The sequence below is a fragment of the Pistacia vera genome, unplaced genomic scaffold (assembly GCF_008641045.1).
Source record: "Pistacia vera cultivar Batoury unplaced genomic scaffold, PisVer_v2 Contig625, whole genome shotgun sequence".
In the NCBI taxonomy this organism is placed as follows: Eukaryota; Viridiplantae; Streptophyta; class Magnoliopsida; order Sapindales; family Anacardiaceae; genus Pistacia; species Pistacia vera.
In genome coordinates this window covers 282,012-309,733 of record NW_022196474.1, presented here as the reverse complement: position 1 = coordinate 309,733, position 27,722 = coordinate 282,012, and the positions used below count along the sequence as shown (strand labels likewise).

The window sequence follows — 27,722 nt, the reverse complement described above, 5'->3', positions numbered from 1 at the left end:
AAAACAAAAAGAAAAACATTGTCAATTCATTTTCTAATTTGTTTTATCTTTATTAATTTCAAATACTCTTTTATCCATCAAACATTAGTTTTAACATACTAATATTAAAATCATTTACTTCGTTAAGAAAATATTAAAAATACCCTTTTAATTAAACAAAAAAAACCTAAAAGCTTATAATAATAAAAGACATCCTTAAAATATCAAATACCCTTATACAAGATTACGGAGAAAAAAAACTCTAATAGGGGCGATTTTAGTACTTTTTAAATGTAATAAGTGAATTAATAATATGCGATCTTTAAGGGAGGAAAACGAAATAAACCTATATATAATACACATAAAATCCTTGTTTGTTACCGAAATACAGTTAAATGTAGCATAAAATCCTCTTTATTTTATTTAATAAGTCAATTGAACAAGCCGTTACGCAAGCTCTCAAATTTCCTAAAAGAAAAGTTTGTCTCTATCTTTGATTTTATTATGGGACAAGCAAAAGGCAAGTGGATTACGGGACACTAGAGATTTTAAAGATTTTCTATAGGGAGAACTACGTTTGGTGAAACATCTTTTCCACCCATTAAGTTTCAAAATGACACTTTCCCACCCATAGTTAAGAAACGTTAGTAAAATCTGTTGATAATCAATATAAAGATGAAAATACCCTTTAATCCAAATCCACATCTCCAAACTGAAAAAAAAAAAAAAAAAAAAAAGAGAGAGTAACTTAAAAATCTTCAATTTCTTCACCTCCCAAAAAGAAAAAATCCCAATCCCCCGTTTCTCTTTCTTCCTTGCTTATCTTCCACTAAAACATCATCAATAGAGAGGGCATGAATAAAAGATTTAGCACGTTTAATCTTTGCACAATTAGAGAAGTATTTGGAACATCTACCTCCATCTTTAACCAAGAAACCCAAGATTTCTCCCTCCAAAAAGTATGTTGATATTGAAGAGCTTCCACCAGGTTTTGTTTAGCTTTAATTTCTTCCTCAAAAGTCAAAACCCTCAGTAGTATAACGCATCTGTGAATTGGAAAGCTACCTGAGCAAGAAGCGACCTGACCTTCTCCTCTTTTGAATGAACATCACCAAAAACATTTTTATTCCAATGCTTGAGACATTCTTTTAGGGCGCACAATTCTGAGCACACCGCCCCAAAATTCTCCACCCCCCTTTCTTTTTGTGCCCTAACCTTTGTCATCGCTGCCCCAAAATCCTCTACTATAATGACACAGCCTCCACAATCAACCACCATTGCTACCACATCAAACGCAATATCTACAACCTCCACAACAACAACAGCATCCACCACAACTTCTAGCATGAGCAAAGGTGGTGTGATCTTTAATTTTTCCAGCTGTAAAACTTTGAGATCTGGTTTAATTGGATTCAGCCATCCACTATCGCCAATGGGTTTTGGGGTTAAAGGATTTTGGGGTAAAGGGTTTCTAGTTTTTCTTTTAAGTTTATATGTAGGGGATAAAATGACATAATAACCCTTTAACTGTTTTTTGAATTCACTGTTTTATCTTTCTTCGGTTAAAGACTTAAAGTTAACAGACGCTGGGTGGGAAACTGTCTTTTTGAAACTTGGAGGGTGGGAAAGGGCTATTTCGCCAAACCTTGAGTGGGAAAAGGTCGTTCTCCCTTTTCTATACTGGCAAGGAACTATCGAGATGCCAAATGCCTCCACGACTCATCATCTTTTTTTTAATAACTATTAATGGCAATGCAGTATAAACTAAAAAGTGGCATTATTAAAAATCATATTTTCAGGGAATATTTTGTATCACATCAAATTATGAAAAAAAAAAAAAAACATAATTTAATATGTCGTTATTAAACAATTCTTTCATTATTTATCTTAATTAGCATCCAAAATCCTCCTTATGGTATCAAAAATTGCCTTAAAAGAGTATCAAAAACAACCTTACAAATATGAAAAAAATCCTTATAAAATTATTAAAAAACAAGTAAATAATCTCACAAGGTAAAAATGAAATGAACCTCCTTTTATAATATTCTCGATTCCAAATTTCTTATTTAAGTAAATTAATTTCATTTTCAAAAATCAATTCGTAAATTAAAACAAGAAATTTGGTTTTGTTTGATTTATGATTCGAAAATTATTTTAAAAAATTAAAATACGGGACAAAATTTGGAATATCATAACCAAAATTTGGAATATTATAACGCGTTATCTAAAAAATATGTTTAATATAATATTCAAAACCTATTTTCACTTAGAAGCTATGAACAACTGAAAATCAATAAAAATAATTAAACAAACGGACCCATATATAGTATTAATAAGGATGTGTTTGTTTTATTATTTTGAGTAATATTTTTGAAATATTATTAGTAGGTAGAATTGAGTGATTATTACGAGGTAGAATTTAAAAATTAATAAAAAAACCCTCTAGGTTTGCTAATTTAACTTAATACACCAATATATAAAATTTTTATAAAATGACAAAAAAACCACCACCACACACAATTGCCAGATTCTGGCCACCACCACTGGAATCTGGCGTTACGGCACCGAGATGGCATTTTCTAGCCAGATCTGGCCGTGTTTGGTCGTCAACGACAGCCAAAGATATGACCATCGTTGATGGTCAACAACGGTCATGTCTTGGCTGTCGTTGAAGACCAGCTACAGCCAAAGATCTGACCGGTAAATGATAGATCAGCGCACTACCCGCCAGATCCAGCTGGTAGTGCGCTATTATACGAAATTTCGGCCACCTTCCGACGATAGTAGTCGGAATCTAGCAAATGTTGATGGATGGGGGTGTTTTTGTTAATTTTTAAACTTTTTTTTTAAGGGGTGTTTAGTTAAATTAATAAACTTAGAGAGTTTAAAATAGTTGAATAAAATATAATAATATTTTTAAAATAGGAAAACAAATGTGTATTTTGGAAATAGTATTTTTTCTTTTGAAATAGTACATTAGTTTTCAAGACTATATTCAAAATTTTGTTTGAAAGCATTTAACTCATTTTATGAAACACGTTATTCATAAGACCTTTTCTATATATATATATTGGAAAATGATACACCCACTCTTCTCACAACCCTAACATAACAACTCATAATTAGTTAGCTAATAATGAATCTCATCTGATAAATTATAACAGATCAATTGTGAACTACCATATCGAGATTGTGAAAAAAAAATTTGTAAGAAGAGATTTTGTGAAAAGAGATTGTGAAAAAAATTTGTAAGAAGAGATTTTATAAAAAGAGATTGTGGATGTAACATTAATATTCCATATCAAACAAGCCACTACTATGAAATCCTTTGTGGTTCATGTTTTCCTTTGTAAAAGACAGAAATAGAAAGTGAAAACGAAAACGAAAACGAAAATGACAGTGAACGTTGTATGAATATGTTTCAGATTAGGTTATTTCCTGTTGTCATTATCGGTAGAATGCACTCAGAAAATCTCATATTGCCTGTATGGCATTGTTTTTTTCACCCATATTTAGTCTCTTGTAATAATAATGCAAGCTGAAACACATATTTTCCAAGCTCAAATACAGAAAGTGAGAACGAAGACGATAGCGAACGAAAACGAAAATGATGGTAAACGTCGCTACCTAACATGTTTGCTTAGGCTCCTGTTAAGAAAAATGCATTTCAAAACATTACAAACATTCATATTGCCTACACAACATTATTCTCACCTAGATTTGATCTCTTGTTAGTATAAATCCAAGCTTAAATACACTGCTATAATCCAAAAGTGCTTCTTCATTGGCCTTTACCGTTATCAGACAAGTTTCAACAATTAGACTGGAGACGAAACGAAAACACAACACAAAATCGACCAATCTATCAGGTTGAAACTGGCTCAGTAATGTTACTAGGACAAGAAGGGAGCAACCCCGGCATATAAATCACGATTATACAGCGAGATTTCAAATGGGATAGCCAAAACACAAATGCTGAAGCCATGCAACAGAGAATGCTAAAATGTTACAAAATTGTGACACTGATTCAGATTGATTCGACGACAAAAGCTTAAAGATAAGGATTATGTCCTCAAAATACAACCAAATAACCCTGGTTGTATGCAGAAGATTCATACTGATCCATCACCACTCAGGTGAACACTCAAAATATTTGGATGCTTTAAAATGAACCTAGCCCAGCAATGCAACTGTGTTCCTAAACAAATGAACGCTTTAGGATGAACCTAGCACTGCAATGCAACCATGTTCCTGAACAAATAAAGAAGCAGGCACCAAGAGGATTATTCATTTATCAGAAATGAAATTCCGATGATAAGATGCTACCGTTGAGAGCATCACAAACCAAGTTCCTCAAACACAAATTTGCATGTATGCACTTTTATATACATGACGCCTTTTTCAATGCAAGAAATGAAATCAAATTCTCTCGGACATATACATTGCCTAAACCCTCAATTTCTGAATACAAGTTGCATCCTCACAATATAATAAAAGATATTTTCCGCGCAGTCAATGAACCAACACAAGAATTAATGAAACAAGAGAAAAAAGATAGCAATAGAACCATACACAATCAAAGCGAGAACTCAAAGCTATGAAATTACTACTAATTGATATATAACCAAATGTATTTGACATCAAATTCCATATGCAATAAACAGAAACAACCAAACTGTACACAAACAACAATAAAAGTACCAAAGCGACAGTAGCAACTTATTATCTCTAACACAATTCTTCATACACCAAACCACCACCATCCCGTGCCCCCCATCATATCTTCTCAATCTTATCAGCCTTCACCACCGGATTCGCCTTCGCAATAGCATCCTGCCCTGCGCCCTTGTAATCAAACACACAGTTATGCTTATCCGAGTATCGATGCATCGAGCAAAATGTCTGCCCACACCGACACTTAAACCCCGTCAATCCGACCCGTTTCTTGCAAAAATTGCACCTATTCGCGGGTCGTTTCTCCGCATTTCCATCCCCATTCTCACTCTCTACATTCCCCGACGACGCCCCCTCGCTCGCAACACTCTCTTTCACCCCAGCACCGCCCTCTTTCTCAACTGGGTTCGTCTCAATTTCCTCTACAATCGAGTTTTTCACGCTCTTTTTTGATTCTTCATCGAAGATTTTGGGTTGTTTCAACAGATAATCTTTGTAGCACTTTGAACAAAGATTATTGGTGCTTGAACTCCCAAAGAATCCACAATTATTTGCACATAAATTTGGAGTATTTTGAGGCTCAATTTCATGACTAGTCTCATCTAGCTTTCTCTTTTGAGATTCTTGTTCCATTTTTTGCTTCAATTTATCAACAAGCAATTTAATTTAAATTTAAATTTTTAAAAACTATATATCAAAATCGAACTTTTTTCTTTCTTTTTTTTTTTTAAGGAAAAAAAAAAAGAAAACTAAAACCCTGACATATAAATCAAATTAAATCATAATTCAAAAGCTAGAAAGAATAAATAAAACTGAAACTCAATGAAAACGGAAACATAAGCGATCAAGGGCAACATACACGGATTTGAGGTGGGGGATTTATAGATCGGAGATTGTACGGACGGGAACAACGGTTGAGATTTGCTTTGATGAGGGATTGTGGAGTGACGATGATGAAGAAAAAGTAGCAGCGGATTGAGAGAGAAAGAGAGAGAATCTATGGAAGGTGGAACCGTGGACGGGAAGAGGATAAATATATATATATATTTATATTTATATATATTTTAGGAAACTTATTTTTTTTAGTTATTATCGTAGTCCCTAAAGATTACTTTAATTTTAAAATACCCACTGGTTCTGGAATTTGTTAAAAATCTCTCAATTGATTGGCGTGATTACAAAAATCCCCTAAAAATTGGGTTTGTTTGGTTTAATATTTTTTCCAATCCTACTAATACTATTTCCAAAATATACGTTTGTTTCATATTTTAAAAATATTATTATATTTTATTTAACTATTTTTAAACCCTCTAAGTTTATTAATTTAACTAAACAACCCCGAAAAAGTTTAAAAATTGATAAAAACACTTTCACCCATTCATATTTGCTAGATTTCGACCACCACCGCTAGCAGGTGACCGGAATCTGGTATAATAGTCCACTGTTGGCTGGATCTAGCCGATAGTGCACCGATCTAGCATTTACCGGCTAGATCCACGGTGGATTTAGTCAAAAAATGTCCAATCTTTGATCGTAACTGGTCTTCAACGACGGCCAAGATATGAAATTTGTTAAAAATCTCTCAATTGATTTACGTAATTACAAAAATCCCCTAAAATTACAATAAAAAACCTTCCCAAAAATATGAAAAATAAAGATGTCAAAAAGGTTCGGCTAGTTTGAGACCTAGCTTCCTAACTTGGGTTAATACTCAGGATAGACCTAAATCTTATAATAAATTATTATTATAAGATTTAGGCAAAAACACCTTTATTTCACATGTGGTTAATTAAAATACTAAAATTATTATTTGTTGCACTTACCAATCACGTGTAAAAATGGGTAACCTTGTCTTTTTACCCTATTCACTAACAAAACATAGAATGGAATTAGTGTTGCCGTGTAACTCTAGTTTTTGACCAGTTTTTTGAAATTGTGAGAATAATAATCCATCATTAGTATAGGGGGTATTTAATGATTTCTGAAAGTTTTCGGTGTATTTTAAAGTAAACAATCTCACAAAGGGTATATAAAACAATTTTTTCATTTTATAAATGTTATTTAGTAAATAGTAAACCGTTGATTAAATCAAATGATGTTATTTGAAATAACTTTTTTTCCCGTAGTTGCTTATAAGTGGAGGATTTGGGGTTGTGTGTACACGTGCGCACCGTGGATCAGTTGCTGTCACTCACCGAACCTGTTTACCTTGGGAGTTGTGGAGCTGTTCTCTTTCAATTCGAGATGACGTCACGTGCCAACATTCCTAACAAAGGGATTTGATTCAAAATCGTCAAACTATTTGGACTGATAATAAATTCTCGAATTTTATGGTCACCCAACAATTTTAGAAACTAATAAAACCAACCCTCTCAAGGCGTCTTTTATATTCTTAAACAAAAAAAAGTTTTGTGTGTAAGAGGGGATTCAATAGAACAATTATTTATTTAATATTGAAATTATATAATTTACATTAATAAAATGAAATAAAGACAACTTAACTGTCACTCTAGTTTGGATTTTGACTGAATGCAGGCCCATTCCAAACTCTTAAACAATAATTTGGCCCAAAATAATTCATTTTATGTAAGAAATTAATTGATCTTTCAACCAAACACAATTTCTTAAATTTTCTTGTGATTTTTTTTTTATCCAAATACTATGGGAAGTAATTTTTAGCCTCCACCTAATTGATCTTCACCCCTCACTTTTAAATTTCTTTTTTGTTTTGACAAATTTAACCTTGATTTAAATGACTAGAAATAACATAATAATTTCTAAATACACTAATATTTTATTTTATATTTTTTCTTTAATTTTTAACATTGAATCTTACATAAATCCTAACCCTAAATTTTAATAACCAAATCCTAAATTTTCATAATCATTGAAACCTTTTGTTTTATTTTAAATATTTGTTTGTTTGATGAAAATATAACGGAATGACTATGAATATGAAGAAGAGAAAATAAGTTAGAATTAGGAAATTAGGGGGAAAAAGAGGTGTAAAGAAAAAAAAAAAAACTAATTAAGCTTAGAGGGTTATTTTTGGTATTAAATTGGGTTTAAAATAAAAAAAAAATCTTTAATGCACTTGGCTATGAGGGATGGAGACTAATTAGATGGGACCTAAAAATCATTTCCAAAATTATAAATTAAACTAATAAGTAGAAGAACCCAATAGGAATATGGATGTAACTAATCTCAAATTAATGGGCCTTATTCTTATACAGGCCCAAACTAATTGATGAACAAACCCAAATTCAAATTTTATACCTTCATCTCTTCAATGTAAATGCTTCCTACAAATAATAATTTAACAGAATTCCAAGCATGAGATGGAGTTGCCATTTTCATAATTCATAAACGCCTAGCTTTAATATGACATTAAATGTAAATAAAATGTGTAAAACCTTGAATCACAAAAAGAAAAAAAACAAAGTTCCATTTTTCTTGAAATCTTGAACATGCATTGTCAGAAACATCTTTAATTTGACATTATATGTGAATAAAATGTGTAACACCTTGTTCATCTTCAAATCTTGCCAACCAAACCATATGAAATTTATTTCTTTATTTTCTTTTCCAATTTTTGACTCGATCATTGAGATCGTTTGGATAGGAAAGCAAATCGAAAAAAAAAAAAAAAAAATTCTAGACGATTGAGAAAATTTGTTTAAGAGTACAAAACTTTGTTGAAAAATGAATTGTTGTTTCAAGCCCATGAAAAAAAAAAGTTACATAATGTGTTTACAGTTTTTCGACTTTGAAAATTCTATACAAGTGGAAGTCAAAAGGGTTTATTGATTAAAAATACCATAGTAACTCATGGGAAGTCTTCGAGTTTTAACCTTCCAATATAGATGGTATCTATTTTAATTCGTTGAATGGATCTCGAGATCAAATTTTGTTTGATTTAAATTGTAATTTTGACGACAACAACAACAATAATAGTTATGAGAAATTAGCCGAACAGTCAGACCCATGATTTGTTCTCTCATAGTTAGGTTATTGTTTTCTACTTTCTAGCGATTATAAAGATTATAAGGGCTCGAAGGTTTCTGAGAATTTTAGGGTTTTGTTGGAACACCTGTTTCAAACTTGGGTCTGCTGAAAAGGTCGGAAAATTTATAAATTACATAAATAAGAAAATCATGATGAATAGAAGTTATACCTAATTGAAAGAAGTTGAGACCCATTATTAATGGATTTCAATTCACAAGTACAATCAAAATGTAACAATGCACGTGAGGCCATGTTATTAAGAGAAAATTAATTATTGTGTTTTAATTAATATATCAATCAAGTAAATTAATTATTATCACACCAAATTAATTAAGGCCCATATGGAGTGGGACATTTTAGAAGATGATTACAAATTAACTTATAATTAAATATGATTATTGTGCTTTGAAATTTTCATTATAACTTCTTAGAGTAAGCATTTTTTATAATTATTTCACTTTTTATAATAACGTTTAACTAATTTATAATAATGTTGGGGAATGATCCTTTTTTTTTTTTTTTTTTTTGACTCGGGTGTTCGGGTCAGCTTATATACAGTTCAATTTAGGTAAGTCACAAATATGGTAGAGTATCATTTGGTAGGACCTAAATACAAGACCTTTGTGTAACCTAAAGTATTGTCATCCAACCACAAGTTAATTGATTAAAGAGTCTAGTCTAAAAGGGTCAAGATGGGCAGTGGTGGGAACATTAGTTTGAAATGATCTATTCTTAACTACATAAATGACCTAGCATAGAAATAAAAAATTGATAATAATTAAAATTAAAACAAAAAATATTTTTATTTTTGCTTTATCAATAGTGAAAATATTATATATTATAGTCCAAGATCATAAATATAGTATAAAGAAACATATTTAGCCATATAATCTTCCTTTAAAAAAAGACAAAAAAATAATAATTATTTTTTAAATTATTCAAGATATAGAAAATGTTATACCCAAAACCTCATCTCACAAACTTCTCCTCACAACCCCAATGTGGTAATTTGTAATTGGTCAGTTTACAATGTGTCTCACTTGATAAATTGCGACTAATCATTGCGAACTGTCACGTCGAGGTTATGGGTGTAACATCATTCTTCAAGATATGCATGTAAAAATAAACAATCTAAGTGATTTGAATTCAATCCTCGTGTTTCATATGTTTCTCATGGAAATTGAAGACAATTCAACGAGTGTAAACCATTCATGCAACATATGAAAACACATTATAAATCTCAAGAAATACTGCATGTACAACAAATCTTGTTTCAATGACGTGTGTCAAATTTTTCTTTTATGAAAATCAATCAATTTCATGCACGCATTTGGGGAACTTGTTAAAGCACATGATAAATTTTATAAACCATTTATGGTGGAGCCATTTTGGGTCCTTTAAAAATTTGCAAAAATAGTTATAGAAAGTAGAAACCTTTTTTACTCACAAAATTTCAAGAAATGTTTATAATGATTTTCAAAATTTTCGTGTTAAAGGAGATCAATCGATATTACTTCCTCGTATATTTTTCTAAATCGGGGTACTATTTATTCGATAGAATTTTTCGCTTTACCCTCGGTTTTTATCACAAAATATATATAATTAAGTGTAAATATTATTTTCAATTTAGACTCATTAAATTTAATTTATGTGTATAATTTTGTGAAATAAAATTAATTTGTTGACTAGGTAGGAGTCAACTCATGGAGGCCTAACTGGTAAGTAAGTCAAAGGCTTGGACTATTGAAGCAAACAGAAAAACAAAAGGGTCCCCTTTTTGTTTAACTTTTCAAACTTTATTCTACCCTACTATCTTATCCATTCCAGTGAAATACATATTTGTTTTACTATTGACTATTCAATTCAAAATCCAATTCTATTCTATTCAACTCAAAACATTTAACAATTATTTTTCTCAATAAAGTTTATAAATTAACAAAAACACCCCCACTCACCCAACTATTGCCAGCAACCGGCTACCACCGCTAGACGGTGGCTGGCCGGTCGTGCGTCGATCTGGCCATATCTGACGGCCAGATTTCAGATCGTCATCAATGGCCAGATCTGGCTGTCTTAGATCTGGCTGTTTCTGACTAGATCGGGGCATGATCAGCCAAATCCAGTTGATCATGCACCATTCCGGTGACTTTCGGTCATCGTCCAATGGTGCTGGCTAGCTGTGGGCAATAGTTGGATGGGTGGGGGTATTTTTGTTAATCTATAAACTTTTATTATGGGGGATGTTTAGTTAAATTAACAAATGTAAAAGGTTAAAAATAATTTAAATATTTTTAGAAAATATTTTTCAAAGATGTACCAAACACGTTCTCAAAATCCTATCATATTTGATTAAATCATATTAAGAATAGAATACTATTCTAAAAACTTAAACAAATGGATAATTTTATGAAAAACCCATTAAATTAAAATTCTTGAAAAGGGTATCCAAAGTATATACTAAAAGAGAGAATTATTTTATGACTCTTTGTCACGAAATTATATGTTATAGTTTATTGGACGTATGCACAAATTTCAAACCTTATTATATCACATATAATTACTTTGTTAGAAAATGAGAACTTGGTAACTTGTAATGGCAAACATTAGTGATAATGGCAAAAGACTTTTATGACATGATTCATCTCCCTCATTTTAAGGTAGGGACAAATCTATGAGCTCTTTTGTTAATAGAAAAATATTAAGTATAACGATGGTATCACATCTTCCATAATCAGACTCAATAAATTTATGTATGTATTGTGTTACTCATATGTTAAGTTATACATTAATCAATGTATTTATGTTGCCGGGAGAAAAATCTTAGATTGCGTTTGTTTAAGTTTTTATAATAGTATTCTATATTGAATACTATTTAATCAAATATGATAGGATTATAAGAATGTGTTTTATAAAATATTTAAATTATTTTTTGGCCCCTTATATTTGTTAATTTAACTAAACAACCCTCATAATAAAAGTTTATAAATTAACAACAACACCCCCACCGACCCAACTATTTCTGGCAACTGTCCACCACCGCTAGATGGTGGTCGAAAGCCGTCGAAATGGTGCACACCAATTGGATGTGGCTAGTCGTGCACTGATGTGACATTTTCTATGGTAAAAAATAGGCCGTTGACAGCCAAATCTGGCCAGATATGAACGTCAAGATTTCTGGCAGTTGTTGACGGCCAAGATATGGCCATCAACGAAATGGCCAGATCTTTGGCCGTGGATCTGGCCGTTTCCGGCCAGATCCATGATAGATCTTGCAAAAAACGGCCATATCGACGTAGGACCGATCAAATCCAGCCGGTTGTGCATTATTTTGGCGACTTTCGGCCATCGTTTGATGGTGGTGACCAACTGCCAACAATAGTTGGGTGGGTGGGGCTGTTTTTGTTAATTTATAAACTTTTATTGAGAAAAGTAATTGTTTATATGTTTTGAGTTGAATGAAATAGGATTGGATTTTGAGTTGAATAGAAAAGTAATTATTTCATTGGATTGGATAGTATAGTGTTTAAAAATTTAAACAACGCAACCTTAAGTAGAACAAGTTTGTCATATTATATATAATCTAGTTTGATGAAACCTTACGCATATATTTCAACAGTAATCATACAAACATAGATTCATACAATATAAACATCTTGTGTGTTGATGCAGAGATTTACACCAACCAGAGGTACATGATTGACATCGTTAGAATCATGTAGGATGTGTGTGTGATCCCAATGGATATGGGATGAATTAGTATGGAATAATGAATATGCAAGGATTAATATAGAAAACAAAGAACAAAAAGAGATTTTTTAAAGTGGCTAGGTTGTTAGTAATGCAAGGCCTACATTCACTGTTATGTTATTGAGTGTATAATATCAACGATTTGATTTACAAAGAGTTATATGATTGGTTCTCTCTTTTTTAAGTTATCCCTCTTGAATGCCTTCAAAACAAATTATAATTGGGTTTATATAGTACCTTTTACAAGCTAGAGTTGGAGATAAACTCAATTTCGATAAAACAGGGAATAACATGATCTCTGACTTTGATTTTGGAGTTTATTTCACAAGATATCTTCATGACAAAAGATGAATTATACGTTCTGAATTTCCCGCACAACATGGTGAAACATTTACCGGCAACTCAATAGGTAACGTACATTATATGATCCGTTTTAGGGATTAACAACTTCCGGATTCAATGGCTTTAAGTATTATCTATAAAATCAAATCGTAATGACTTGAAATAAAAGTGATATGGTACATCAATTGTATGTTAGACTCTTACTCTATTAAATTATATCAAAAGAAGTAAAGCCAAAAGGAGATGATTGATTCATTGTGGTTTCCAATCATTTGTTAGTACCCAGTTAGGTCCCAAAGTTAGTTGATATCAAGTGTTAGTTTGCCTTAATTTTTGACATATGAACATATTAGAAAATGAAAGGTCTCAAGTTATTACAAAATTTCAAAAGAAAGAAAAGAAAAGAAAAAGAAGGAAAGAAGTGTTATAATTTAGGTAACTTTTAGAGGCAAAAGTGAACCCCTGATGGTGGATATGTAAAGGAGCCAATACCCATGTAGATTATTGGAAATTTTGTATTCAAATTTCAAAAACAAAATCACAAGCATAACCATATAAGGTAACTTTAATGATGACTTCATGTTAATTAATTAGGTTATTAGGATAATTATATATAAATTGCATCATTATTAAATCAGCATTTCTCTTGCAACTTACATCAGCCTTTTAACTTAAGAAAATTATAAAAAAAAAAATTAAGGCATCTATAATATAAAAGTTAAAATAGGTTATAGTCCTTTAATTTATTATAATGGACTCCATTTAATGAGTTCAAAATATATGTATACCCTTAATTTGTGTTAGTTTAATTATTATTATTATTTTTTTTTTTGATAATCGAGCTATCCAGTCAATTTACACGTACTTCAACTAATTAACTAATCTCCGAAGTCCATTGAATACCCTACAAGAATCTCTAAGATCCATTGAACACTGCACAAGCCAATAAGTCAGGTAAGTCACAAATGTGGTAGGTGATCACTTTGTAGGACTCGAACAAAATAAATCTGGGTAAACCACCTAGATGGCTAGAATCTGGCCATTGATCCACAAGGCTAGTGATTAATTTTAATTTTTTTTTTTTTTTTAAGAACTAAGAGTTGTAGTCAAACCAATACCTAACTCACTACTTTATAAAAGCAGAATTCTTCAAATGAGGCGAAATTTACAAAAAAAAAAAGATATAGTAAGGATCTTCTCTCTTTAAAACAATTTGTCTTTTGAAAGGGTTTTCTCCTTTCTCCTCTATCCAAGCACTATCCCTCTTTAAAGATTTAATAACATGGATACATTAACAAACATTTGTGGTTAAGATTTATCTTGTATCAGAACAAAATCTCAATCTTTTGAGAAATATGTGAATCAACTCAAATTGATTAGATTGATAAACATTTCATCAACATTTCCAAAATTCGACTTAAATAACTCACAAAATTCAATGTTATGAAACCCGACCCAGGGTGTCTCCCGGCCACGGTGATCCAGCAAGTTTGAAATCTAGCAAACACACCCTTGATAAATACGTATCGATCCTTGCAGGTTTGAAATCCCGCAAACACACTCTATGATCTGGCCAAATGCAAATCGGCGGTCGACTAGTTGGACAGCAGCGACACACCAAGGAGAGCGGGGTTGGGACGTTGGGATCGAGCAGGAAAGGCATGCAACAGCAATCGCGCAACTGCAATTGCACGACTAGTGTTGCGCGACTATGATCGCGCAATGAGGGGTCAGGTGAGGGTGAGGGGTGAGCGGGAGGGAGTAGGGGCATCAAAAAGTGGACAAAAGTGACTGACGGTCAGGTAAGAGATTTTTAAATAGTGGACAGGGGTAACCCGGTCCGAAAAAGGCCCTAGGTCTTGGTCAGGGTTTTAAAACAATGACAAAATCGCATCTTTGTAGACAATAAATATTATAGTTGCATTATTGAATTAGTTATTTATCTTCCCCTCCTACTATTAAGAACCACCATATGGACACTCAAATCAACATATAATTACCTTTGATGATTCTCAAGAATCGATAACATTATTTATCATGAGATCACTAAATCACTCCAAAAAATCGATAATATTGTTCATTATGTGATCATTAAACGACTTCGAGTATGGCAAAGATCAAGTGTCACTTAATTTGCAAATTCACTTTGTTGGAATATAAGAAACAAAACAAAATTGGAGAAAGTGATTAACTCAAAAGGCCAACTTAAGTGAAATTAAAAACAAAACAAAATAAGGCCCTTTTACCTTGTTTAATTAGTAAATCTACTTTTAAATCTTGGTCGGTTGTCTTGATTGAAACAAAACATTTAACTTATATTATGTCACTTGCAAAGATTTAGCACTTTATATTATCACATTCACTCTAAAGTACAAACAAAAAGATACCCATTTAGCAACTAATCTTTTAACTTAGTAATAATGATTACAAGATCATATTTTGATCCTACTCACATGCACCTCAAATTGAAAGAAATTAGGGTTTGCAATTGGCAAAGTTTTAGTTTGGGTCCCAAACCCAAAGTAAAATTTGAATTGGGTTACCATTCTTTTTGTTGTTTTCTTAATATACATACAATAAAACAATATTGTTAATTATGTTAGCATTTTTGTTTAAATTGTCGAGAATTTTTGGACCAACGGCTAGAAGTTTTGATCAATTGGTTAACTGTTTTGATACTGTTACAATTCTAAAATGTAAAAACGGATAGTTGTTTGACTAAAACCGCTAAATATATATTAGTTTCCCATAATAAAAAATGGGGTAAACTTTTACACCGTATTTCATCAGAATAACAATGTAATTCGTTCATTTGATAAAGGGTAAATAAGTGCCACCAATGAGAGCACAATAAGGTGTGTTCTGGTGGGTGGTGGTGCTCCCATGTCATCTCCCTCAACAACCACCTCACTGACTCACAAACCCACCATTTTTGAATCATCATCAAAGGCCCAAAAACACATGATTGGAGACTCAATACTCATTCCCTTGAAGAAAAACATAAAAACATATATGTGCAATTCGTATTCATACGCATCTCCTTCACATTTGATAAGTCATTTTCATACACACAAAACTCCCATAATTCTTATGATGTGACACTTTGTTTATATATTAGAATGAATATGATGAAGAAACTTAGAGCAATGGTAAGATATTTAGGAAAAATGTTGTCGTGGACCATTAGATTTTCACGACTAAACTCTTTTAGAAGACACGTATAATTCAATAATAAAAAATTCTTTGAGGGAATGAGTACAGATAAACATATATGTATCGTTTAATTATAGGGCATCTTGTCAACTCGTGTAATATACACGTACATTGTGATTGGACAAGTGCACATGAACGAAATTCCTCTTCAATGGTTAATTTAGGTGGTACCATTATTGTCAATGGAAAATGACAACAATGTTATGGTTAGAGGTAACATTACCCCTTTGAGTCATTGAATTGTCTTTAAAAACCGAAAAAATTGTGATGGTCCACAAAAGTTAGAGGAGAAATATTATTATGGACTATTAGATTGTCACGATTGAACTCTTTTGGAAGATACAATTGAATTGTAGAAAATTTTTCAATAACTATTAGTCTTGTGGTCGAATGACAAGACTTTAGCCATTTAGGTAGATTACCCAAATTGCTAAAGTTAGAGGAGAAATATTATTAGGGACTAGTAGATTGTCACACTCGAACTCTTTTGGAAGATACATAAAATTGAATAATAGAAAATTCTTTGATAACAACGAGTCTTGTGGTCAAACGGTAAGACTTTAGCATCTGGGTGCGTTATCCAAAGGTTTTGTATTCAAGTGTTACAAAATAATTACCTACTATATTTGTGATTGATCTGACCTATTAGGTTTGTAGGGTGTTCAATAAACCTCAATGATTAGTTAAGGTGCGCATAAACAGACCTGAACACCCTAATTATTAAAAAAAAAAAAAATCGATGGAATGAGTATATATGCACTCTCTCGGTTATAATATATCATGTCAATATGTGTTATGTACATAATATATGTTTATTACGAGTGAATGAATGCACATAAACTCCCATTTTAATAGTCAATTTAGATGGTATCTTCGTCCCCGTATCCTTAAAAAAATTTCAATTTTAGAAAAAAAAAAGAAAAAGTGATAACAATAAATTTAAAAAAACTATTTAATTTATAATATCAAAGTTAAATTCTATGAAAACATTATTACACATTATGGAAAAAATATTGCAACAATTTCCATAAATAAAAAATTTAGCAAAAGTGGCTTTTTTCAGGTGGCTTCCATACAGCTAGGTTATGGACCCAGTAAGATGACTTATAAGTTATAACTGTAAAATAACAAAATTTTTTTAAATAAAAATATAAAATAACTCATGGATATACACGCAGCAGAAGCGTGTAGAGATCAGAATTAATTCAATTATATTATATAGTCCAAATATAGTTCTGAATATTTATTATTTATTAATATTATGTGTGAATAAATACAAACAAACAGACAAAAATAATAATGATAATAAGAATAAAAAATAAAAATATAAAATAGCTAGAGAGGTCTTGTCAATGACAGCTTAGAACTGGGAATGGCATGCCAATTTTCTGCAAGATACAGAATCTTTCCACATTATTATATCTCAATATTTCAATATTTCATATTAATTTAATCCAATTTCTCAATATTCTTTTATTTATTTTATATATATATATATTTTTTGGCCTGGAGATCTAGAACACAATTGGCCCAGGTGGGTATACTGATTTGTAATGATTTCATGGAATTTTAACTGAAATTTGAAGAGAATTTTTTAGTTTATTTTATTTTTTTTCATAAATTATTGAAACAAATTTCAATGCATGTTACCTAAATATATAAATAAACTAATTATATTATGTAAAAATAAAATTACAATAATGTTTTTGAAAAAGAATAGCAAATGTATATAAGAATTGCTTTAACTTAAAGACTTTTGGTTAAACCAGGGGAACCTCTGGTTTCATCAATTACCAAGATAAAATATATATATATATATATATTAAAAAAATTAATTCTAAATGAATAAAAGATCTTATCTACTTATTTAAGAAGATTTACACCATAAATAAAAAGTTTTTTTAAGTAATTATTCCTTATTATATATTCCTCTTGAAATCCATAATATTTTTTTTTTCTTTTTATAATCTAATTGTCTTTGAACTTGTTTTACGAATCTAAATTAATAAGTACTATATTTGAGATTATAAAAAATAAGAAAAAAGAACATTGTAAAAATTTGAAAACCGTCCTGATAGGGAATGCTTAATCATTTTGAAAATTATTGAAATATTAACTTATCAGTCTTTCAGAAATAGATGAAACTAACCTGATAAAAAAAACTATTACTGTATAAGAATTTTTGTTTTTCCCCTTATATTAGCATAATCAAAATAGTTTTTAAAAACTTTAATTACATAAAGTATACATGTTAATAAATCCTTAAAAATTTCAAAAAAAAAAAAAAAAAAAGCCCAAACAAACTCATATTTTACCCTAAGGGTGTGTTTGGTTGGGGTAATTCCCTCAGTAAGGGTGTGTTTGATTGGTGTAATTCCCTATTACTGAGGTAATGTCATCTTATATTACTTGATTACTATGTTTAGTTGTAAAATAATATAAGATTCTGAGAATCTTTCAAAACCAATAATAATTACTGTTGGTAATATAATTTTCTTAAGTATTTTAAGATTACTTGGTAATCTTAATTTTGTTACAATTTTACCCTTCAAAATTAAAATTTTTGGACAATAATACCCCTATTTTGAAATTAATTTACATGAACCTTGCCATTACAATTTTGCCCTTAAATAATTAAAGTTATGGACAGTAATGCCCTTGTTTTTAAAACAATTTACAAGCCACTTAAGAGGACTGCTGGCATCCAGCCACCATCACCACCACCAGCGACCACAGTCGACCAATATCGTCGGAATGGAGCACAATTGGCCAGATTTGGCCGGTCGTGCGCTAACATGACTGTGGATCTGAGATTTTTTTAGGTTGGGAAGCCGCTAGTATTAAACCCGATCTAGGCTGATTTCGACATCATCGTCAGCCCCAACCACCACCATCTCACTCCTCTCGTTTTCCTCTTCAAATCCCACCAAACCCCATCATCGGAACTACACCCAATTTTCGATGAAGCCCACTATTTTTGTGCGTGATTTCCCTTTTTCTTGGCGCTTCGATTGCGTTTTCTATTGGAAATCACCCCCACTTGCATTGATCGACTCCCCTTCACCTCCTCTTCAAAACCTTCAAAGAGCATCTTCATTGCACTTCCCGATCGACGACCGACGATGGTTTAGGCGGTTGGCAGTGACTTGAGTGGGTGGGGGTGTTTTTGTTAAAAAATAAAATTTTATGCTGCTAGGGTATTTTAGCAAAATCTCCAATATAGAAGGTTAAAAGAAATGATTCAAAATAAAATAATTAAAATAATATTTTATTAATATTTTAAAAGGAGGGTAATTTAGTAATCTATATAACATACTTACTGATTTGTTCCTCCCAACAAAACATATCAATATAATATACTTACTCATTTATTTCAATAATACATTTTCTTAAATATTCCAAGTAATCTATCTTTCCATTAATATACCATTCATAAACTAACCACCCTAAAAAAGTGCTCCAATTAACCCAAAAAAATTTCTTTTCTTAACCAGACTAGAATAAAAAATTAATCCCAATAAAAAAGAAAAAAGAAAAAAGAAAAGGAAATCTAAGTGGCATGATGGCCACCTATAAACAGAGACAAAAAGAAATGATGAAGTTTGCCACCCCAACTTAGGGCCCAGAAATTTTTAATAAAAAACAAAATATAATAATTATTATTTTAAATATTTTAATTAACAAAGTATTATTTAAGTAAAATTAATAAATTCAAAATTAAAATAATAATTAAAACAAAAAAGGCTCCCAAGTCTCTGTACATGATGCAAGCTATTCTCTCTTAGTACGACTATTGTGATATCATCTCTACGTCATCTCTCCGTCATCAACATGATTTATTTTACAATTATTTTAATTTCTAATTTTATATTCCATAATTTTTGTTTTATATTTCAAAATATTTAAGATTTAGTTTAAAATTCCAGACTTATATTATTTTATACCTCTATTTGTGTAGAATAATATAATTTTGTTTATTAATTTTTGGTAAAAATATATGTAATTTAAAGTTTAAACCAAGTAATTCTTCTTTCCCTTTTCGTTAAGAAGATGAGTTGGGGATGATTTTTAGTTATAAGATTTATACATCTAGGAGTTTTATTATTATAAAAAATAGTTATAAATATTAATTTGACAATATATTTTTCAATTATTCTCTGAAATTTTGGATTAGAAATTTTTTATTTATTTTAATATTAATAAAATACTCATCTACCTCCATTTCACCTACTAAAGGGCTAAAGGGTGTTGTTATAAAGAGAGAGTCAATTAGATAATTATATCTTTCATTGATACCATCTTGAATTTAATTAAACTTTATTAAGTATATAATTTTATCATTAACCCTCTTTTTACTATCCAATGCCTATAAATATTCATATAAATTCACCAAATTATTATAATAAAAAATAAATTAATTTTATTAAGATTACTTTACTATATCCACTTGGTTCTTAATTATTAATTACTACAAAAAGAGTGTAGATTGTTTGTAATTCACAAATATAATTAACAACTTTTTTAATTAAGTTGAAGAAATGATAGTAAATAATCATAGTGGCTAAAAGAAATACACTATGAAGGAAATTGTTACAAATTCAAAAATAATGATAATAATAATAATTATTTATGTTGCATGCAAAATAATTAATTAATTATTATAAGTTACTATTGCTAATTGTTTTGAATGAATCACTACTACTCTCTAGCTACTTATTATTATTCTAACCTTTACAAATTAATTCAAGTATGATTAATAGAATTTTAACCATATAATAATTCATAATTATTTCTACAAAATGAATGAAGTTAATGATTAATTATTATAATTAATTACCATGCATTTGATTCGACCAAGTACGACATTATAAACATTATTATTATTACATTATGAAGAAAAGGTAGCTTATCTTATGGCTTAAATTATGTAATTAGTATGATGATTAATCTCACAAAGTAATAATTATTATTATTTTTAATTAACAATTACTAAAGTTACAAAGCTAGGATTATTACTTTTAATTGAAGAGACTAATCATAACATTATTATTTTTATTATTATTTTAATATTATAATATCTTGTTTGGAATTTGAGAAAATGGTGGGTAGACGTGGGTTGTCCTTGTGGGGTAATTTCGGAAAGTAATAAAAATATATAAAAGAAAGGTTTTAATTAATTATTATGAAAAGGAGATGAGAAAGGTGAGAAGCTTTTTCGCTGCAAAAAGTCAAATAGAGCCTCCATTTATAAAAATAAATAAATAAAATTAAAAATTAAAAAAAATAATTAAATCAATCAATCATGATGATGATATATCTTCACCGCCGATTCAGAATTTTAGATTTGCACCCAAGATCTCTCATCATTGCTATTACTCCTTCATTTTATTTATTCACAATTTCTTTTAATTTTCCTTTTTTCTTTTTTAATTTCATTCCTCCAGTAAGATAATTTTCCAATGTCCAAACAATTTTAAAAAATCATCAAATATCTTTCAAAAATTACAAAAAATTATGCTAAAAATAACATAAAATCTTCTCTAAAGTACGAAGAAACCCCTTAAAATTTTTTTTTTAATCAAATGTGCTTTAATATTTTTTTAAAATCGTTGTAATATTTAAAACTTAACTATCTCTTAAATAAAATCAAAGGTAAACCCTTTAGCTATTAAGCTTATTTGTAGCTAAGAATTTTGTGTTTAAATAATTAAAGAGATGTTTATCATATTTATATAATAATTTTTTGTGTATTAAATTTCTAGAATGTTTTGTAACTCTCAAAATTAAATAGAATCGACTGATAATTATGTCTGAATATCTCATTTATTAAAATAATAATAATATCGTTTGGTTTTATAAAAGAAACCCTGGATAAATAATCATTCACACAACAAAAAAGAAAAGAAAAGTAAAAGAAACCCTAAGAAAGTGATAGGAGCTAGGGATTTTCATGACCCTTTCTAGTTTTTCTCATTATTATGATATGTTATTTTTTTTTAAATTTGTATATTTTCTCTTCTATAATTGTGTACTCATTTATATATACACTTTATTTTTGGTGACAGAAAGTTGTATAAATCTTTAATCAGGAAGAAGCTAGAGAGAGAGAGAGAGAGAGAGAGAGAGAATGTCACTGTTCCCTCTCTTTGTCGTCTATTGTTGACCTTCTCTCAAAAACAGGAAAATTCCACTAAAAAGAGAAAAATGAGCCTTCAAATTTTCTTACTTTTCAGGTCAATTTATATTATGTTTTTCATTCATTCCTCCTTTTATATAAATATAAATTTCAGTTGAATGTTAAATTAACTACCACTTCTTCTACAACTCTCTCTACATTTAGATACATAAACCTTTTTTTGGTATTATTTCTATAATATTTATTTATTTATATATTTCAAGGGGAAAGTGAAAGGAGGAGCCAAATGGGAAAGTGGTTACACATATAATATAAGTCTTATAAATTTATAGGTATTTTGTTATTTTCATGATCTCTTCCAAATTCTTCTCTCTTTATCTATCTCCATCTTTATCTCTCTATATATATCTATCTATCAATCTAGAAGTTTGAGTGAAAGAAAGAGAAAGAGGGTCTCTTTGAATCGTTCTTTCAATCTAGGCTTGTAAGGTCTCCTCTTGAAAGAGAGCTAGTGATTTCAATCCATTTTTGATTTGTTTTTTTTTTTTTTTTGTTTTTTGTTTTTGATCTTCTTCGTCAAAAGAGAGAAAAAGAAAGAAAGAAAGAAGAAATATGTTTGAGGATCATCAAGGGATGGCAGCTGCTGCTGCTGGAGCCACAACACAAATGGGATTTCTTCCATTTTCAATAGCAGCAACTGCAGCTCCAAACTTGAACTTTACTAACAACAGTAATAATTCTTCTTCTTCGTTGGATTGCCATCAATCTCTCAAAAATTTCTCTATTCCTCCTTCACTTTCATCTCATCATCATAATAATAATAATCTCTCTGGAACCCTACTTTCTCCTTCTTCACCTCATGCTACTGACCATTTCGGAGGCCCCCAACTCCTTTCATTGCAAAGGTCATCTGCAAATCTCTGGTAAAAACCATGCACAACTCTGAACTTCTTCTTCTTCCTTTTATTTGGTTTCATGCATATGTGTTTTATAGTCATTCCTGACTTTTTCTTGATATAACACTGAGTTTCGTGACCATTTTGGTGCAAAATTAGGGCGTATGGAGATGTAAACGAGTGCTATAACAACAAGAGAATGGTTCAAGATCATCATTTGGGTGTCACCGCCATGAAGATGAAGAAAATAAAAACCAGAAGGAAGGTTAGAGAGCCTAGATTTTGCTTCAAAACCATGAGCGAAGTTGATGTTCTTGATGATGGATATAAGTGGAGAAAATATGGCCAGAAAGTGGTAAAAAATACTCAACACCCCAGGTAATTAAATTATTTTTATAAAATTGAAAAATTTGTAAAATTTTTTTTTTCACAATTTAAATTTTTTGGGTGTTCCTCGTTTTGCTTTTATAACTTAGTAATCTTGTGAAAAGTTCATCTGACATTGGATTTTAGCCTTAGTTGTCCCCCATAACACATGCTATGTTTTTTTTTTTTTTTTTTTTTTTTTTTTTTTGAACTTCTTTTCATTTCTCTCATATTATTAATGTTGTTATGATTGCTGTTAGAGCTTTTACAGTTTGAGGCAGAAGATTTTAAGGGTAAAAGAAGAAAATGTAAATGTAATAGATATTAAAAAATAAAATGATGAAGAACACCAAGTATATGAATATAGATATATATATAAGCCAAGGCAAAAAGCCAAAAAGAAGAAATAATTAGGTTTAAAAGATGAAAATCACAATACAATGATAAAAAATATATACAACAATTGATTAATTATAATGTACTATGACAAGGAAACCAGAGGGAACTTTCAATCTTTAAATATTAAGGTAATAATAAAAAGTTAATAGGCATCTCATTTTCCTATAATTAATTATCTTGGGTAGATATTTTTGTATATCTATTTATCAAAATAAATTATTGTATTGCTTGTTAATTTGTTGATTTGCATTTTGCATGAAGATTATTATATTGCTTGTTAATTTGTCGCGGTAAAGACATAAATTTACAAGAAAATTATAGAATATTAATATTTATTTATGTGAAAATAAAGGTTATATTATAAAGTTTTAGGCATCTTATTTTCCTAGAATTAATTCTCCTGGGTAAGTAAATATATATTATTTATCTATTTGTAATCCATGAAAAGTCTATAAAATTGCTTGTTTGCTTCCCTATGTGTTGATTTGCATTTTGCATGAAAATTATTATAGTCAATAAGCTCTAACTTTGCAAGAAAATAAGAGAAAAATAATATTTATTTATGTGAAAATAATGATATTTTTCTGATTAATTTAATTTGCAGGAAGATTTTTATATTCTAGTGTGTTATAATTTCATTTTAGCATGATTAATTGATTAGATACCACGTCATTATTATTCATCATACACCTCCTTTGTTTTAGCAATTATTTATGTTCTTTGAAAATCTGGGTTTTCCATAGAAATATCTGCAAAATTAAGCTTTCAAAGTCAAAAAAAGGTTCCCATTTTTTACAAATATAATTATTAATCTTTGTTATATTGGCTTATATTGGCTTTAACTACAGTGTTAATCTATTATTGTGGGCTGCTTCATTTTGACCTTTAAAATTAATTGATTTTGTAAATTATATTTTGTTTAAGATAATCCCAGATGATTCAGGCTTAGCACTGTTTAAAAATTACAAATTACAAGAACAGTTTTTTGTTTTTTTGTGATCATAACACTTTATAATATTGCTATTTCTCCAGGAAACATTTGCTGTTAAAAATGCCATGCTTATGCATACGTGTCCCAGCCATTTCAGAGTCTTATTTGAGCTCAATTTTGTTTTTTTTTTATCATTATTTTGTATGATTTTTCATTTTCTTTTGCTCAAGAGAATTGCTACTTTTGTTCATTGTTATTTTGATTTAAATATAATCACTATTTTGCTTAACCTAATTGCATGCATTATGGTTAATATTTCACCATTTTATCATCCCCCATCGGTGCAATTTCTAGCTTAATCAAAATTCTGTGTTCAAAGTATATGGTTTTTCAGGTTATTGTAAAGCTTTGGTGGCAATCACTTCTAATATATTCTCGATCGTTGCACAACATTAGGTCTCATTTGATCGTAACATATTAACAAAAATTCTTAAATGCGTGTGGGTGTCTGTTCATTAGGGTTGGAAAATGTTAAAAGACAAAATTTTACTGTGTTTGTTTATATGAAGGGGTCTGGATACGTTCATTACTGTAGTATTTATGTGCTCAAAAACTCGCTTTCATCATGCATTAGTCTTCAGTTTTCTCTCATGCTACAGTCACAGACTCAGATGCATATAAGACCGACGTGCTAACCTTTGCATGGATGAAGCTGATGAATATAGATATCTGGTTGTTTTGGGATGAAAATGCAGGAGCTATTATCGGTGTACGCAGGATAACTGCCGAGTAAAGAAGCGGGTGGAGAGATTAGCAGAGGATCCAAGAATGGTGATAACAACATACGAAGGAAGACACGTACATTCGCCGTCGCATGATCAAGAAGATTCACAATCGCCATCGCAGCTGAATAACTTCTTCTGGTAGAAGAACAACAATAATGTATAATGTTTAAGAAGAAGCAATGTGATTGTGTACGTACAATCTCTTCTCTGACCTCTTTTCTCTGTTGGCTTTTCTTAGTTTTCTTCTGTAACTGATGATGACATAAAATAGCGTTGGAAGAGCCGGAAAAATAACAGAGCTTTATATGCTTGTTTGTACATTGCTGTGTTAATTTTTTCCGGCCCTTCCATAACGTCGCTCTCTGCATGAATTATATAAAAGAACACTGGCACTTCCAAGTTCATTCTAAATAGTGTAAGCATCATAATAAATTTTATGTTGATATTTTACTTTATAAACTTTATTTTATGATTTTATAAATTTTACTTTTACGTTGATGCGTAAATATAGTGTTGTGCAATAACAAAAGTACAAAACCCTCCAGTCTTACTGAATATTCTAAATAAAAGAACTAATTAAGAGTAAATCTCTACTATCTTACTAGGAAAACAAAATAAAAAAGATTGAAGAAATGTTTTTTTTTTTTACATTAGTATATACTATATACTATATAGTATATACGTAATTAATTTCTGAGAATTGATATACCGGAAAGTTTATGATATGACAACTTATGTTTATTCGTTATTATTTATTTTCCAAATTAGATAAAGAGACATATAATTTGATTCATTTATACAATTAAAATTTTATATTGTTACTATCTTAGTAGGTTAGTCATTTGCCAAGACCTCTACGTTGGAGGATTTTTAATTAGCAGATAAGCGTAAGAAATAAATTAATATGGAATTTTGAGAACTCGATGGAATTATATATTTAAAGTTAAAAAACTTTTCTCAACCTAAATTTGCTCAGTTTTTTTTTTTTTTAATTACGTGATAAACTCGATGGAATTATTAAAAACTAAATATTAATAATCCGTCCCAAATGCATGGGTTATATATTATTAAAATGCAGATCTTGTTTATCAACGGTAATTAATGGTTAACGATTAAATAAATTTAAATTCAATTTTTTTTAATAAAAAAAAATTAATTGCAGCCCAAAACCAATCTCAAGAGACGGCCGGTCGTGATGGGCCTCATTAGAAAGTGCCACCAATACTGTTAAAGGAACGCCACTCGATTTCTAAGGACACTCACACCAAATTTATTTCTATCTGCACCGAAATTAATTCTAAAATATTTTTTCTTTTAATAATATTTTATTGTTTCTGTGAATTTAGCAACATTAACGTGTTAAATAAGATGGGTTCTAAATCCATTTAGAAGACATAATTTATTAAATTTTATTAGTTAATTTTTTTATCCCATTTTGAAAAGAAATCCAAGTAAATTCAATCCACTTTACATTATAAATAAATTAATTAATTAAATGCAACTTTAACATGGTACCTAAATTATTTGGAGTCAATCTTTTTAACGATTATTTACTGTTAACTTTAACGGAAAATGATAAAATGACATAGATGTCCTTGATTTTTTTTCTTTTGTTTTTTTGAAGTGAATTTAGTTCTTAAAGTCTAAATCTAAATTTAAAAAATAAAAATAAAGAAACTAAAAAAAATCAAAACCCATTTTTTTTTTCAAAGGAAATCCAAAATAATAATAATAAGAAATCTAAAAGTAAAATAATTTTTAATAAAAGAACAAAACTAAAAAAAAAAAAATTATTATTTATTTTGTAAAAAGGGATAATTTAAATGTTTTCATTATTTATTTTGTAAAAACAAAATTGTTCAATTACGTTTTTATCCTTATATAAAGTTAAATTTAACCCTAAATAATTGTTCATTATCCCTTAATTGAACAATTTATAACTTTCGGCCTCCCACTAAGAAAATAAAAAAAGTTTGTACCCTAATTGATAATATCCTTTTTTTTTTTTTTTTTAAATACATGAATATAATTGTTAAAATAATCAATTAATCTGATATGATCAATTTTTTGCACGTCTCTACCTCTTCCATACCTAAATTTGACCATATACACTAATAATGAAAAATTTGAGAATTCATATAAAATGAATTGTCAGAATTAGAAATCTGTCACACCATTGTAGATATCAACCCAATCAATTTGTTAGGCCATGGATTTTAGTTCCTTCTAAACATTGAAATGGTTTTAAG

General features: G+C 29.8%; 2 protein-coding genes across 2 annotated transcripts; one reads left to right on the top strand and one right to left on the bottom strand.

Moving 5' to 3' along the window:
- Positions 1–4,571: 4,571 nt before the first annotated feature.
- On the bottom strand, positions 4,572–5,667 carry LOC116111090 (zinc finger A20 and AN1 domain-containing stress-associated protein 6-like). The gene has a single exon (XM_031397295.1). The coding sequence runs from the start codon at positions 5,284–5,286 to the stop codon at positions 4,756–4,758; it is 531 nt and encodes a 176-aa protein (XP_031253155.1). The 5' UTR covers positions 5,287–5,667; the 3' UTR covers positions 4,572–4,755.
- Positions 5,668–22,301: 16,634 nt separating this feature from the next.
- On the top strand, positions 22,302–25,877 carry LOC116111100 (probable WRKY transcription factor 13). Its single transcript, XM_031397309.1, has 3 exons — positions 22,302–23,019; positions 23,152–23,370; positions 25,444–25,877. The coding sequence occupies exons 1-3, from the start codon at positions 22,709–22,711 to the stop codon at positions 25,613–25,615; spliced, it is 702 nt and encodes a 233-aa protein (XP_031253169.1). The 5' UTR covers positions 22,302–22,708; the 3' UTR covers positions 25,616–25,877.
- The last annotated feature ends 1,845 nt before the right edge of the window (positions 25,878–27,722 follow it).

Bases quoted from the DNA above. Each gene is read 5' to 3' on its own strand.
- LOC116111090 (XM_031397295.1), bottom strand. From the start codon at position 5,286: ATGGAACAAGAATCTCAAAAGAGAAAGCTAGATGAGACTAGTCATGAA.
- LOC116111100 (XM_031397309.1), top strand. From the start codon at position 22,709: ATGTTTGAGGATCATCAAGGGATGGCAGCTGCTGCTGCTGGAGCCACA. The intron at 23,020-23,151 runs GTAAAAACCATG...GTGCAAAATTAG, and splicing joins AGGTCATCTGCAAATCTCTG to GGCGTATGGAGATGTAAACG. The intron at 23,371-25,443 runs GTAATTAAATTA...ATGAAAATGCAG, and splicing joins AAAAATACTCAACACCCCAG to GAGCTATTATCGGTGTACGC.